The sequence below is a fragment of the Staurois parvus genome, unplaced genomic scaffold (genome assembly GCF_062004578.1).
Source record: "Staurois parvus isolate SC_StPar_1 unplaced genomic scaffold, SC_StPar_1.0 ptg000391l, whole genome shotgun sequence".
NCBI classification, from domain to species: Eukaryota; Metazoa; Chordata; class Amphibia; order Anura; family Ranidae; genus Staurois; species Staurois parvus.
Window position 1 is genome coordinate 1,672,422 of NW_028318187.1, and position 16,764 is coordinate 1,689,185.

At 40.6% G+C, this 16,764-nt stretch overlaps 1 protein-coding gene across 3 annotated transcripts in view; it reads left to right on the forward strand.

Moving 5' to 3' along the window:
- Window positions 1-16,764, forward strand: part of EXOC2 (exocyst complex component 2) — a 262,822-nt gene that overhangs the window by 16,482 nt on the left and 229,576 nt on the right. For all 3 annotated transcript variants that reach the window (XM_089686128.1, XM_089686129.1, XM_089686130.1), the window contains exons 2-3: window positions 6,034-6,210; window positions 9,181-9,307. In XM_089686128.1, the coding sequence (XP_089542254.1) occupies window positions 6,034-6,210; window positions 9,181-9,307 (304 nt within the window). The remainder of the gene's footprint in view (window positions 1-6,033; window positions 6,211-9,180; window positions 9,308-16,764) is intronic.

The window sequence follows — 16,764 nt, forward strand, 5'->3', positions numbered from 1 at the left end:
TATTACTTAAACAGATTTTCCAGGGTCCTATAAACGCATGGTAGGTCAGGTGCCACATATTAGTTCATGAAATGGATGAGATTGGATGACTTGTGCTTCGTAGCGGATTCTCTTCATCTAGACTTACCAGAAGCTGATCTCAGAGCTTTCATCCCCTACCTGCTCTTCCTTTCATTTACCTGGTTTGTTTGCAGATTACATCATCCCTCACATTGGAAGCTGGCTTTTCTGTTTCTAATTTGGCTGTGTTGAGAAGTTCAAGTATATATAAACCCAATCACTGAAATCTTATATAAGCATTGACATTTTAATGGAATTCCAGAAGTCTTTTTCAGTGTTGTTAAATCTGCAACTTTCATTAAATTTTATTTTTTATTTATTTCAGTTACTTATATAGCGCCGTCAATTTACGCATTGCTTTTACATGTATATTGTACATTCACAATAAAAATAAAAACAGTGTAGCGCTAATATTACTAAAAAAAATTATGTAAATTGGTGATTACAAAACACAAAATAAATTAAATAAACATCCCCTGAATATAAACATCGGGGAAAACAACACACACATATATAGATAATAGTGTCATGCGTGAATCCCTCATAAGGGAATATCCAGTGCATAGGGTGACAAATACAACCCTAAATCAATACTGTGAAAAAACACAATAGTGCACAATATTAGTGAACAAATAATTCCAAAGTCTGAAAAAATAAATGCGATGCTTAAGGTGGTCCTCCCACTTTACGTCTATACCGGTGTGGAGCGAGGTGATATCATTTTCCAACAATGACGTCACTGGGTCTCTGCTTGTGTTTCATTATGACCCTGGGAGGAGCTGGCTGCTAGTCTGGTGAAGGCTGGAGACGTTTACCAACAGTGAGGGGAAAGCCTGAAAGGAATTTATACTTACAGGATCACCTTGATCCTCAAAGCATGCTGGACCTGTGGGGTCTAAGTAAGAAGGTGAGGGTGCATTTTGGATGTTGAAGGATTGACACGTGTGAATCACGTATACTGCACGATACTTTGCATGAAGAGTGAAGTGGGAGGACCACCTTAAGCATCGCATTTATTTTTTCAGACTTTGGAATTGATTATTTGTTCACTAATATTGTGCACTATTGTGTTTTTTCACAGTATTGATTTAGGGTTGTATTTGTCACCCTATGCACTGGATATTCCCTTATGAGGGATTCACGCATGACACTATTATCTATATAGGTGTGTGTTGTTTTCCCCGATGTTTATATTCAGGGGATGTTTATTTAATTTATTTTGTGTTTTGTAATCACCGATTTTACATAATATTTTTTAGTAATATTAGCGCTACACTGTTTTTATTTTTATTGATTATTCACTTATTGGGTATAAGGTTAGTGTCAGCAGCTTTTTCGTGGGCAGGATTCCAAGTGCAGGAGGTTCTTTTCCTATTTTTTGTGTACATTCACATCTGTCCCTAACTCTCAAGGGGCGTACAATCTAAGGTCCCTAACTTACATCCATACACATACTAAGGCCAATCTAGACAGGATCCCACCAACCCACCAACACGTCCCTGGAGTGCGAGAGGAAACCGGAGCACCCGGAGGAAACCCACGCAGGCAAAGGGAGAACACGCAAACCCCAGGCAGGCGGCGCCACGGCTGGGACCCGAACCAACGACCCCAGCACCACCAGGCGAAAGCTCTTTTGGCCATACGTCTCCTGTGGGTCATAAGAATGTATTTAGTTCTGCACTCCTGTTACCCAGATGCAGCCAACAGCAGGCTAAAGTCCTCTTTCAGCTGACTACACAGAGGAGGTCCATGCTATGAAGGAATTCGACAATAATGTCGGGATCTGCCCAGGTGCCTCACTGGCAGCAGGGTCAGCCTCTCGGCATGTTGCTGGGAGAATGACCAAGCTGTTTTCGCCCCCTCCACAGTCCGACACTCCAGTGAGCGCTGGAGGGGCACAGCAGAGAGCCGGTGACTGACAGTCATCACTCTGCGCTCAGAGCGCATTTGACAACTGAGCAATCAGAAGTCTTTGATCACTCAGTTGTCAGTGTAGAGGTGGCAGGGGATGGATGCAGCATCACTCTCAGACCCCAAGCCTGTGTGAAATATAAAATTAAAACTATTTCTCAATTGGTGGACCAAGGTAACCTACTTCTCTTCCACACCTTCCACTTCCCTTCCATGCTTTAAAATGTCCTAACCACTTACTATTTTAGATTTTAGATACTGGCAACTATCTTACGACTTTGGTAATTCATTTTCTCTCTCTTCCATTGTGCTCTCCTCGTCAGTCCTTGAACTTTCCCTAACAGCTGGTCTCTTTATGGGACAGACTCATTCAGTGTAAGTTCATAGGACCTATTTAACCTGTACTGAATACACAAAATGGACCCTAGTGCTTCCCAGTGCTGCTGGAGGTGTCCTTATTCTCCAGGTGATTTCTTTTTTGGGTTGTGCCTCCATATTACTCAATATTGGGTGTCAGTCCTACAGGTTGTACAATCCATTTTTGGTGTCATTTTTCCCTCCTCTCCACAAATCTGCTTGTTGGGCCTTGTTGAAGAATTGGCCCCTACCATAGTGGAGCGTACCATGCTTGGGCTCCTCCTTTTCTATGCTAAGAAGGCTATCACCCTTACCTGGAAAAAGCTTGCCCTGCCTACAGTGACATTTTGGAAACAGCTAATCAACCGTAGCCTCCCGGTTGTGTCCCGGATAGTAGATATATTTGTCCTAGATTCAAGCAATTTACAAACTGGTTTTCTTTTTGCGCTGTGTAATAATACATCCTGCCATGCAAGCCATACCAAGACTGTACACCGAGCAGAGCATTCTTGGCTGATTGTGCAGTCAAAAGAGATTTGCTAGCAGGCAGGGAAGAAGCATTTCATGTAGAAGAGGCCTACACAGTCACTTCTGCAATAAAATCCTGCCTTTTAATACACAAAAGTTGCACTTTAGAGAAAACCTCTATATTGTTTGCTTTAGAAAATTAGAGTAGTAGGTCAAAAATGATTTAGTCAGATAATCTCTTTTGGGCTATGTTCACACTATGAATCGCCTAGGAATGCACACCCCATTCTTGTGCAATTCACATGCGTTTGAGTGTGGTTCAAAATGAATGGGCTCAAATCTCACCAATGTAGTGCATGTGCTACACACTGCAACTGAATCGCATCGATTTGTACCATGCAATCTGATGCAGGCAAACACACTGCCATTACCATTGTCACTAACACCCCCTGTCGATTGCAAGGGCAGTGCATTTTGAATGCGGTGCGGAAAACGCGAATGGATAACGGGTTTCCCACACTGTGTTCTAGTGTGATCCGTGGCTAACAGAGTTGTCATGTTACAGTATCACAGCATGAAGAAAGCACTTTGGGATCAAAATATTGTAACTAATCTTTATAATTTATAGTCCTAATAATCTACCTGTGATATTCAGGTTTACGATGGGTATTAATGGTGCACCCAAATTTAAATTTTTGGACCGAAACCGAAAATTCAGGATGCATTTGGCCGAAAAACTAAATGCACAGTTTAAAAAAAAAAAAAAAAAAAAAAAAATATATATATATATATATATATATATATATATATATATATATATATATATATATATATATATTTTTTTTTTTAATTGTATTCAACTTTTTAATTAATATCTTGAATTTAAATGAGTATGAATTTTTAGCACCTTCCAGCCAAGAGGCTGCTTTCACACTGAGCAGTTTTTGCAGCACTTTTGTGTTAGAAAAAAAGGCACAAGAAAAGATCAAGAAAAATGCATCCCTTTAAATTCAATGAATGTTTTTACACTGGTCCGTTGCACTTCCCTTGTGGTGTTAGAAATCCTGCTTGCCTCATTTTTGATGCATATTTGGCAAGTTAGAAAAAAAAAAACCACACTTCCTCACTGAGGCCTGGTTTACACCAATGCGTTTTTAGGGCTTTTTGAAGAAACACACTAAAGTCCATTTAACATAGTTTCTTATGGGACACATTCACATTTATGCTATTTTGAACTGCTGTGTTTTTGGAAAGGGTCAAGGACTTTTTTTAAACGCAAAACGTTGCATTTCTGGTTCAATAGACTGCAACGGAGACGCTACAGAAAATGCATGTAGTGCTTTTTTGACATGTTTTCACGCCTTTGCTTTTTTTCTTGATGCGTTTTGCATTTTTATTCTGCCCAGCAACAAGTTGGGCAAAAAAAAAAAAAATCCAAAACACACACAAAAGGACAAAAGACAAAATGCAAACTGTATTGGTGTAAAACCAGGCCTGAAATGCATTGAAAACACTTCAAAAGTGCACCTGTTATGTTTTTAATCCGCCCAGAAACAAGTTAGGCAAACAAAATTAAAAAAACACAAAATGTATCAAAAAAATGTGAGCACGCAAAAACACAGCAAGCACTGCCACTGTGAACCATGCCTGAAATGCTTTGCAAATATACCAAAAACGCAGGCGTGTTCTGTTTTTGATGCATTTTGTGTTTTTAACCTGCTCAGCAAGAAGTTAGGCAAAAAAAAAAAAAACATTCAAAACACAAAACGCATCAAAAACTCGTGTGCAAAGAATGCAAAACCGAGAAATCGCAAACTACATTGGTGTGAACCAGGCTTGAAATGCATTGGAAACCCATAAAAAATGCACACGTGGTAAGTTTTGATACTTTTTTTGAGTCACGTGACCTATAAAAAAGCATCCTAAACGTGGTAAAATCACGGCTAAAATCGTGTGTTTTCGGCGGTCATTATCAGTGCCTTTTTTCTTATCGACAAAGTGGCGATAACCCTATTTTCAGCCTTTACATCGGTGTATCCCTAATGGCTATAGGATAAATATTATTATTATTATTATTGTTATTATTATTGTTATTATTGTTATTATTGTTGTTATTATTATTATTGTTATTATTAAATATTTCTGGTTTAAGCCCCAGTTCTAATAACAAAGCTCTGTGTTTTGATGCATTGGGCACAGAGTAGGGAATAAAGCATTTGAATGTTCTCAGTCAGACTAATTTGCTCCAAAATTTATACCTAATTTAAGAATTAATGTCAGAATGGAATCCCAAATCCAGTGTTTTGTGAAGTGCAGTATTCTGCTTAGTCAGGCAGACAACTAAAACAAACACTATTGCAGTCATGTATATCTTAAAAATCATTAAATTCATTTTAATCCAGCCAGTATAGACACCTAAATGGTGAGAAATATGTGAGGCTTTGTATTCCAATCTGTGCCTTTCTGTCCTGATAATGCTGCCTCCTCTCATTTCTTGCTGTTGGTGTCACAGAAACAGATGATGGCAAATCTCCCCAAAGGACTCACGGAAACCAATAAAAACAAGACAGGTGTTCTAACCCTTTCCCGCTCTATTTCAAGACATGAAAGTTTTGTCTGGAGTTGGGGTTTCAGTCTAAATTGTAAACTGTATGTTTCCCTTTAGATGTAAAGTGTGGGACACCATTTCGCACAACCAGGCCACACAATGGGAGACCTCAATGTTTTAGTTCTTAAAGGAAATTTCAAATCCATTCAGGAAAGAAAAACTTTTGAACTAAGAATGATAATTCTATTTGAGACAAGAGATAACGGCCTTAACGTGGACATGGGATTCCTCAATCATTATCCAACAGTTTTATGACTATTAGCTGAAGCTTGACCCCCTCTGTGTGAGTGTAGTATCCCCCCCTCTACCCCTCGCTTTTGCTGTATCTTATCTGTAGCCTTTTTTTTTTTTTTTTCATCCCTTCTAACATTCTGCTTAAACTTTGTGATTTGTAATAGTACTGCTTGGACCTTGAAGAAGGGGACATATCCCGAAAGCTTGTCCTTAAAATTGTATGTTAGTGCAAATAAAAAAAGTATCACAGACAGTACTCAATTGTTTCTGATGTAAAGTGTATAATTTCGATCATAGCAGTGATATAAAACACATTGTGTAAAGGAACAAAATGTGGACAATAAAACGCCTTGTACTATCCCATTCTTACCTCCAGTTTAATCTCTACTCTGCAGGTTTGACCATCTGTGGACACAACTGTCTGCTGACTGCAGAATGGATCTCTGCCAGTAAAATAGTGTGCCGTGTTGGACAAGACAAGAATGACAAAGGGGACATCATCGTTACCACAAAATCTGGGGGAAGGGGAACCTCAACAGTGTTCTTTAAGCTACTCAAGCCTGACAAAATTGGTAAGTAACATATTATTATGTAACATATTTTATATTTCCAGTTATTAGATATAGTGGCTGCTTTCTTCTTCTTTTTTTTTTTTTTTTTTTAGCCTGTTTTCACCTGTTGACCTGACCAGTAACATACCTCCTGTATTAGAGTGTCCCTACTCTGGATGAAGGGGGCACCTTTAGGACAGCAGCATTGTCAGTTTGGGGGAAGGGGAGTATTAAATTGACTAGCAGATTTAAATACACTTAGCTTTGGTTCCTACTAATGCGATTTCAGATGTGAATTGGATCACACTGAACCACATGACAAGGGAAATTACATTGGTTCCTATGGACCTGTTCACATCAATGTAGATGTGGTAGGACTTTGGGAAAGGGTCCTATGCTTCTTTGGTATGATGCACTACGATTCTGTGGTCCATAGAATTCAATGGAAATGCTTTCAAATCGCTTATCTGTCCTATTGTAATACAACTCTAACAGGGCTTCTTCCCAACACAGAAATCGCAGCTGTTTCCAAACCTCATCAGAATCACATCAAGTCGCACTACAGCTGCACTTGAAAATCAGATCAAAATCACACTGCATCATAGGGAACCTAGCCTAAACAAATTGAAGCCAAACTCCAGTTTTTCTTTTTTTCCTTTTGGGGTAAAGGGTTTTTACATAAATAAAAGTAGATCATTGTAAGCACCCCTGCTAGTGTTAAATGGTTTGTCTCACCTCTGTAACTGATACATTCTGCTGGAGAGCTTGTTTTTATTTAAAAAATAACAGATGTACTGGCCAGATCACCAGATGAAAATAGAAAAAAGAATGCCTAAAAAAGAAAATGAATGCAGCCATCACATCTAAGAAATGGTAAGCTGCAATATCCAGCAATAAATGTTAGGTTTTGGGTTTAATACCACTTATAAGACTAGTTATACAGAGTGATCAGAATTATGTTTATAATATTTATATTATTGCTTTTTTTTAATGTAGGTCAGGACCAGCAGAAATTAAGTAAAGCATCTGAAGCAATAGAAAACTTTTTGGATTGTTATAAAAGCTTGCCCATTCCTGAATTCATTCATCAAAATGTAGCTGACGGTTGACAATGGAATTGTGAAATTCTGCACATTTTCCATGATTCACATTGTGAACCACATGTGATTCATACAGGAATTGCACCGCATTGCTTTACAAATCACATGCGATTCTGTGTGGTGCGATTTGACCCCATTTATTTTGTATGGCTCAAATCGCACCACATCTGCACAAAAAAGGTGCAGACACCTTTTTTTCAGTCGCACTGGATTCAGATTGCGTGGGTGAGATTGCTATGCAATGCGGGAAATGCACAGGAATCACCGCGTTTCCTGCACCGCATAAGTGTAAACCTGGGCTGAAAGAGCAACTTATGACAGCATTTTAGGCAGCCCATACATCCTTCATTTTTTTTTTTACTCAAACAGTGGGTTAAGCAAAAAAAAAAATGTTATTTCCCCCATCCACAGATGGGGGAATCCTCCCCGCTGATTTGTTGTATTTAGAATACACTGATCAGTGCTGCCAAATAAAGCTGGCAGCGGTGATCGAGTGGAAATTTTTCAACCGTGAGGTTGTACAGAAGTCGACTTACTGCCTACTGAACTGCTGAACTGGCCGAATTTCAGTCCATGTATGGCCAGCTTTAGTGTGATAAGATGGTGGTTAGAGTCACACCCAAACTGATGGATTTCCGTAAACCTTCTATTTTGTAAATAAGCTTTTTTTATAGTGAAACCTTTTTGTTTGACTTGTTGGCTCCTGTTCTCTTTCTTACTTTTGCATGTGGCAATTCTCGTTTGGTTGTTCCAGCTGCCACACAATGCCTGATTAACCCATTGATTCCAGCATTACATATTGCGCCAGAGTGTGTCCATAGCACTTTCTCAGCATGGAGACTGAGCTGTCACTGAAAGCTCCTGGTCTTGTTCAAATGATCAGGAGACAGGAGGACAGGATCCAGGTCACAAGATTGCTGTGATAGCCTGTAATTGGCTTTCACAAGGATCACTAAAACTGTACTTTTTCTACTTGTGAATGAACAAAAAGATATAGAGGTTGATTTACTAAAGGCAAATAGACTGTGTACTTTGCAAGTGTAGTTGCTCCAGAGCTTGGTAAATGAGGGGAAGCTCTGCTGACTTCCATCATCTTATCATGTGCAAGCAAAAATGCATTTTTTGGGTTTTTTTTTCCTTGCATGTGATTTGGGTATTCTTGGCAAAGTGAAGATTCACCACATTCACTGAGCTCTGGAGCAACTGCACTTGCAATGTGGACAGTATAATTTCCCTTAGTAAATAAACCCCGTCTCTTGTTTCCTAACTGGTGGAAATAAATGTAAACAAAAAAAAAGTCTGTGTAAACCAAAAAAAAATGTTTTTCTTTTTACTATTGTAAGGCCTAGTTCACACTGACTTTGAAAGCAGGTGTTTGAGGGGCGTTTTTAACACTCATTTAACAAATGCCTATGGAAATGATACTATGGGCAGCACACAGTGCTGTTCACATTATCAAAACATCACTTCATAATTGAAGCCTCATGTCGAGTCAGGAGGAGTTGAAGCCTTTCAGCTCCTCCCATTCAAGTCTATGGTGACACTCCTTAAATGCGCTGGCAAGCATTTGCGGGGCGTTTGCAGTGCGGTTGTGGCATGTTAATGCCATTAGAGTTTTTTATAGGCATTTGGGGAGCATTTGTAACGCCTGTCTAACACCCATAGTAATGCTGTAAGGGCATTTTGAGGAGTTACGAATTTAGTCAAGTGTGAACAATCCCTAAGTGTCTATTTTCTATGCAGAAGTCTGGCACACAGGGTCACTATAGGAAAGGTTATGAACACAGAACTCCATCGGTTGGCTCTCCCTATTTCAAGGTCTAATGTATATAGCTTAGTTTATCAATGCAGTCATTTCCATACATTGTATGAATGAATATCCTTTTTCTAGGTATTTTGGATGCATCAGCAGTGTGGGTAGAAGAAATGAATTACTATGATATGCGAACAGACAGAAATAAAGGCATATCCCCATTGTCTCAGCGACCAGCCAATCCATTGGGCATAGACATAGACAGGTAAGAGTGATGACTGATCCTTGGAGTACATATGCTGCCTATATCCCAGCAGTGTGCAAACATAAGTCAGCTTGGAATCCAATAGCTGCCTATTATGAGGTTGGAAGGTGGCATAGCAAGTAGAAATGAATGCCTAGTTATCATGCTCTGATCTCATTTTTGTACATACATCCAAAATGAAAGCACTCCACTTTGTGGTATGAAAACGGAACACATAATGAGCCTGAGCTGAGACTTTTCACTCAATAAATTGTGTGGTGAATATCCAGTTATCCAATCATGTGAAAAGCAAATTCCTGTTCCTGCTTGAATGCCAATTATGTACAGAAGGAATAAGTAAGATTTGGTTTCTACATGAATGGATAATTAAAGTGAATATGCATGAAGTTTAGAGAGTGAACATTCTTAGTTCCTCTAGGAAATCTTTTGCTAAACTAATCAAACTGTCTCTACCAATGAGGAGAGGGAGTTCCGGGACAGTAAAGACTCTGGTGCACATCACTGGCTCCAGAGGGGGCTCAGGTGAATATTAGGGGGGCACACAGAATGTTTTTTTTATGCATGAAGGTAAAAAGTCTTCAGGCTTTACAACCATTTTAAGTTCAGTGTTAAAGGATAACTTCACCTTTTTTACTAAAAAGCATTTTTTTTTTTGCATGTAAAAAAATGTACATTTATTATTTTATGTTTCTGGCACCTGTAAAGCATTGCACCAGTGATCAACCATGCTGGTGCCATGCAGGTCTCCTGCAGACCTGTCAGAATATCTGCTTGCCTGTACGGGATGTAGGGGCAAGCAGATATACTGACAGGAAGATTCAATGAACTACCATGGCGCTCCACATCGCTGTGGTAGTTCATTGAGAACTACATTATATTGCCAAAAGTATTGGGACACCCCTCCAAATCAATGCATTCAGCTGTTCTAATCACCGCCATGGCCACAGGTGTATAAAATCAAGCACCTAGACATGCAGACGGCTTCTACAAACATTTGTGAAAGAATGGGTCGCTCTCAGGAGCTCAGTGGATTCAAGCGTGGTACCGTGATAGGTTGCCATCTGTTCAATAAGTCCAACTGTGAAATTTCCTTGCTACTAAATGTTTCACAGTCAACTGTTGTATTATAACAAAGTGGAAGCAACTGGGAACAACAGCCACAAAGTGGTAGGCCACGTAAAATGACAGAGCGGGTCAGTGAATGTTGAAGCGCACATTGCGCAGAAGTCACCAATTGTCTACAGAGTCAATAGCTAAAGACCTCCAAACTTCATGTGGCCTTCAGATTAGCACAACAACAGTGCGTAGAGAGCTTCATGGAATGGGTTTCCATGGTCAAGAAGCTGCATCCAAGCCTTACATCACCAAGCGCAAAGGAAAGCGTCGGATGTAGTGGTGTAAAGCACGCTGCCACTGGACTCGAGCAGTGGAGACGAGTTCCCTGGAGTGACAAATCATGCTTCTCTGTCTGGCAATCTGATGAACATGTCTGGGTTTGGCAGTCGCCAGGAGAACGGTACTTGCCTGACTGCACTGTGCCAAGTGTAAAGTTTGGTGGAAGGGTTGTTTTTCGGGGCTGGGCTTGGCCCCTTAGTTCTAGTGAAGGGAACTCTTAAGGTGGCAGCATACCAAGACATTTTGGACAATTTCATGCTCCCAACTTTGTGGGAAAAGTTTGGGGATGGCCCCTTCCTGGTCCAACATGACTGCGCACCAGTGCACAAACCAAGGTCCATAAAGACATGGATGAGAGAGTTTGGAGTGGAGGAACTTGACTGGCCTGCACAGAGTCCTGACCTCAACCCGAAAGAACATCTTTTGGACTTTGGAACACTTTTGAACCCTACGAACTAAGACTGTGATATCATTAAAGTCCATGTACGTGTAAAGGAAGGCGTCTCAATACTTTTGGCAATATAGTGTACAAGCCGACAGATGCAAAGGCTGTTGGGAATTGTAGATCATTCATTCACAGAATACCATGAATGAATGATACAGCCGGGCGGGCAGAACCCCACGTGGCCATGTTTTTTTTTAATTGTGACAGCCAGTGGGGAGGAGAAGATCCCCCGCTAGCTGTCACAATAGGGAGAGGGGAGGAGCAGGGGCTGCTCCATTCATAACATGTTACACGTTACACCCTGAATATGGATGTAACATGTTATGAAAGGTGAACTTATCCTTTAATAAAATGCATTAACACCAGTTCATCCTCCAGGGACTCTGCTTATAGACAATATGTCATGTTTGGAGAGCTGAGGTTATCTTTAGGCCTAAATGATTTGCATTATATTTTAAAAGAATACTAATAACAGGAAAGGAAAAATGAAGGTCTGTGCATCTAGCAAGATTTTTTTTGTTTTCATGAATTTCTTTTGCCCAGGAAATATATGACAAAGCATGTAATATGAAAAGTTCCTAATGTGATCCCTGCAATGGCAGTTCTTGAGTTTGATGAATGTAGATACCAGAAGAAAAGAGTTGGACCTTTACAGTAAATTAACCTTTTATTTAAAGTCTCATACCAGACAACTGTGAGCCATTTCTCATGGAAAGACATTCGGTACTAGGGCCTGCAGTATGTGTGCACATTGTATCTACAGCTGGTTTTGACAGCTTTGTTAAAAAAGAAAAAAAAAACTCGTTGAAATGCAGCATGTAGTGCCCTGGCTGCGTGCCATTTTTTTTTCCCTGTTTTTTTTCCCCTGATTTTATCTGCCTAGAACATGATCAGTGCAATGTCATACCTCACAACTGCAAAGTTTACATACCTAGGAGACTGGCGTCGAGCTGCTACTTTTCCGATATCATTGATGCAAACACTGTTATGTTCACTGTAGGGATGTTGATATTTCTGGCTTTGTAAGTATTAAGGCTTCTTGTATGTTTGCTACATGTTGAAAGCTGACATTTTATGCACAAAGTTTTCCAATATCTGGAAGGAATGCCATGCTCCTGAAGTAACCTTTATCAAGTAATATAATTATATGATTGTCCTTGGGGCTCCATATGTATGCAGCACCTTCAGGACGATTTTTAGGGTAAGTTATTGACTTTTGCTACGTTTTTCACTGAACTGCACTGTTTAACCGTTTCAATACCGGGCAATTTTACACCTTCCTGCCCAGGCCATTTTTCAGGTTTCAGCGCTCTCACACTTTGAATGACAATTGCGCGGTCATACAACATTGTACCCAAACTAAAATTTTATCATTTTCTTCACACAACTAGAGCTTTCTTTTGGTGGTATTTAATCACCGCTGGGGTTTTTATTTTTTGCTAAATTAACAAAAAAAAAATTTTGAAAAAAAACACGTTTTTCTTTGTTTCTGTTATAAAAGTTTACAAATAAATAATTGTTCTTCATAAATTTAGGCCGAGATGTATTCTGCTACATGTCTTTGGTGAAAATAACCCAAATTAGGATGTATTATTTAGTTTGTAGGAAAGTTATAGAGTTCACAAACTATGGTATAGATCTGAATATTGATCAATCCTGAAGTACTGACAGCCAATCTAATTTCTTGAGGTCCAAGAATGTCAGAATAGTACAGATATCCCCCAGATGACCCCTTTTTGCAGAGTAGACAGTAGACAGTTATGTACTTCATAAGAGGCATGGCGAGTTTTTTGAAGTTGCATTTTTTTGTCATAATTTTTCGGAAAATGAAAAAATAAAAAAAATATTTTCACTATTTTTTTTTTTACATACTGTCACCAGTGCAGTACAGCGTCATCATATAACTGGCATGGCGGTGATCAGGGACATTGACTGGTGACAGTATGAAAAAAAAAAATGTATATATATATTTTTTTTTAATTTTTTATTACTTTTTTTTATTTTTTTTAAGATTTTTTTTTCATATTTTACTATGACCAAAGTAGTACAATGTTACCTTAGTAACATTGTACTACTTTGGGGAAGTGATCAGTATTTTTTTTTTTTTTTTTTTACACAATTTGCTTATAGCAAAGAATTACTTTTTTTTTTTTTTGTGCTTAGCTGTGATTTGGCCACAGCTAATCACATGACATGTGACCTGCTGTGACCATTCACAGCTAGCCACTAGTATACAATGGATGGCATGAATGAAGCCATCCATTGTATACAACTGTCATGTGACCTGCTGTGATTGGTCACAGCAGGTCACATGGTACCGCCAACGGGGACCGGTACTCAGATCTGTCATCGGTTGTGTCCGAGGTACACGGCCGGTGACAGATCGCGCTGCCACGCGGCTCTGCAACCGCACGAACTGCGCATGTGCGGGAGCACGCCAAATGGCATGCACCCGGAAAGCTCAAGCATTTTTGCGGCCGCCAAACGGCTATAGGCCGGGCGGCTAATGGTTAAATGTGGTCCTATGACATAGAACCCCTTGTGTATCGCATTGTATTGTTATCGTACTGTCACATGTTCTGTCCCCCTTTGTAATGTACAGTGCTGAGCGAACTGTTGGCGCTTTATAAATACTGTATAATAATAATAATTTATGTGTGCTGCCCATCTGCTGACGATACAACAGGACAGTGTGTTATGGTTTAAGGGAACCTGGGACAATAGAGATATGGGAGCTGCAGGTTCTATTCCAGCCTTCTTTAACTGGGTTGCTATCTAAAATTGCCCCAAATTGCCCAAAAATTGGGAACAAGCTGGAAAGTGGCTCAGGCCTGTCTTCTTTTTTGTTATACAAAGCCATGGCTTTTTATCACACAGGATTACAACTCTGAGCACCATACAGGCCAGCTGCCAGCATCCTGACAACGAATGACATCATTGGTGCTGCATTATGTAAAACCATTTGTTTCATTTTTTACATATTAGAATGGGGTGCCTGGAGAGTGTGCATATTTATAAAGGGTGACTTGGATGAAAAAGCTTGAGAAACACTGTTCTATCCTGATTCTGGCTAAATAGGACATTTCAGACTTCAGAGTGCATGTTTGTCCATAATGAGTGGCGTAGCAGGTAATGTGTCAGGTTTAAAGTGGTTGTAAACCCTTCCATGTACCCATTGAAGTGACTGGCCTCAAGTGATGCACAGAGATTAAGCAATTCCTCCTGCATAAGTTGTACCTGTCTGTCTGCAGTCTTCCCTTCTCTACATCCATTCAAAGTGCTGAATTAGTAATTCTTGTCTGAGCTGTTAGAAAAATGGGGGCGGAGTATTAATGTTACACTCTACAGAGCTCAGTGAGCAAAACTCTGAGAGCTGATTGGAGGGAAGAGACACATTTTCACAGCTGACAGGAACAGACACACTATAGAGGGATATGCTTTGCTCATATTTGAGGTCTGAGGTTTACAACCACTTTAATTTCTAAGGGTATAAAAAAGTATACTTTGGTTTAATGTATATTCAACGTCTGCATGTGAATAAAGTTTTCTGTGTATGTTTAGGACTTTTGGCTATTCCAGCTTCTGTTATCTAAGAGAAAAGTGGGCTCGTACTAAATATACAGTGGGGCAAAAAAGTATTTAGTCAGCCACCAATTGTGCAAGTTCTCCCACTTACAAAGATGAGAGAGGCCTGTAATTGGCATCATAGGTAGACCTCAACTATGAGAGACAAAATGAGAAAGAAAATCCAGACAATCACATTGGCTGATTTGGAAAGAATTTATTTGCAAGTTATGGTGGAAAATAAGTATTTGGTCAATATCAAAAGCTCATCTCAATACTTTGTTATATATCCTTTGTTGGCAATGACAGAGGTCAAACGTTTCCTGTAAGTCTTCACAAGGTTGGCACACACTGTTGCTGGTATGTTGGCCCATTCCTCCATGCAGATCTCCTCTAGAGCAGTGATGTTTTGGGGCTGTCGCTGGGCAACACGGACTTTCAACTCCCTCCAAAGGTTTTCTATGGGGTTGAGATCTGAAGACTGGCTAGGCCACTCCAGGACCTTGAAATGCTTCTTATGAAGCCACTACTTCGTTTCCCGGGCGGTATGTTTGGGATCATTGTCATGTTGGAAGACCCAGCCACGTTTCACCTTCAATGCCCTTGCTGATGGAAGGAGGTTTGCACTCAAAATCTCACGATACATGGCCCCATTCATTCTGTCCTGTACACGGATCAGTCGTCCTGGTCCCTTTGCGGAGAAACAGCCCCAAAGCATGATGTTGCCACCCCCATGCTTCACAGTAGGTATGGTGTTCTTTGGATCCAACTCAGCATTCTCTCTCCTCCAAACAGGACGAGTTGTGTTTCTACCAAAGAGTTCTATTTTGGTTTCATCTGACCATATGACATTCTCCCAATCCTCTTCTGGATCATCCAAATGCTCTCTAGCAAACTTCAGATGGGCCTGGACATGTACTGGCTTAAGCAGGGGGACACGTCTGGCACTGCAGGATCTGAGTCCCTGGCGGCGTAGTGTGTTACTGTTGGTAGCCTTTGTTATGTTGGTCCCAGCTCTCTGCAGGTCATTCACTAGGTCCCCCCGTGTGGCCCTGGGATTTTTGCTCGCCGTTCTTGTGATCATTTTGACCCCACGAGGTGAGATCTTGCGTGGAGCCCCAGACTGAGGGAGATTATCAGTGGTCTTGTATGTCTTCCATTTTCTAATTATTGCTCCCACAGTTGATTTGTTCACACCAAGCTGCTTGCCTATTGCAGATTCAGTCTTCCCAGCCTGGTGCAGGTCTACAATTTTGTTTCTGGTGTCCTTCGACAGCTCTTTGGTCTTCACCATAGTGGAGTTTGGAGTGTGACTGTTTGAGGTTGTGGACAGGTGTCTTTTATACTGATAACAAGTTCAAACAGGTGCCATTGATACAGGTAATGAGTGCAGGACAGAGGAGCCTCTTAAAGAAGAAGGTACAGGTCTGTGAGAGCCAGAAATCTTGCTTGTTTGTAGGTGACCAAATACTTATTTTCCACCATAATTTGCGAATAAATTCTTTCCAAATCAGCCAATGTGATTGTCTGGATTTTCTTTCTCATTTTGTCTCTCATAGTTGAGGTCTACCTATGATGCCAATTACAGGCCTCGCTCATCTTTTTAAGTGGGAGAACTTGCACAATTGGTGGCTGACTAAATACTTTTTTGCCCCACTGTAGTTTCTGGGAGCTAGATGAGCCAGAGTTTTGGGCTTGGTTCACACTAGTGTGGGTGGAAGCCGCTGCGGGACCCTCACTTCATCCCACAGCTGCAACCACCCGCACACAAAACACGGGACCCTCACTTCATCCCACAGCTGCAACCACCCGCACACAAAACACGGGACCCTCACTTCATCCCACAGCTGCAACCACCCGTACACAAAACACGGGACCCTCACTTCATCCCACAGCTGCAACCACCCGTACACAAAACACGGGACCTGCACTTCATCCCACAGCTGCAACCACCCGCACACAAAACACGGGACCTGCACTTCATCCCACAGCTGCAACCACCCGTACACAAAACACGGGACCCTCACTTCATCCCACAGCTGCAACCACCCGC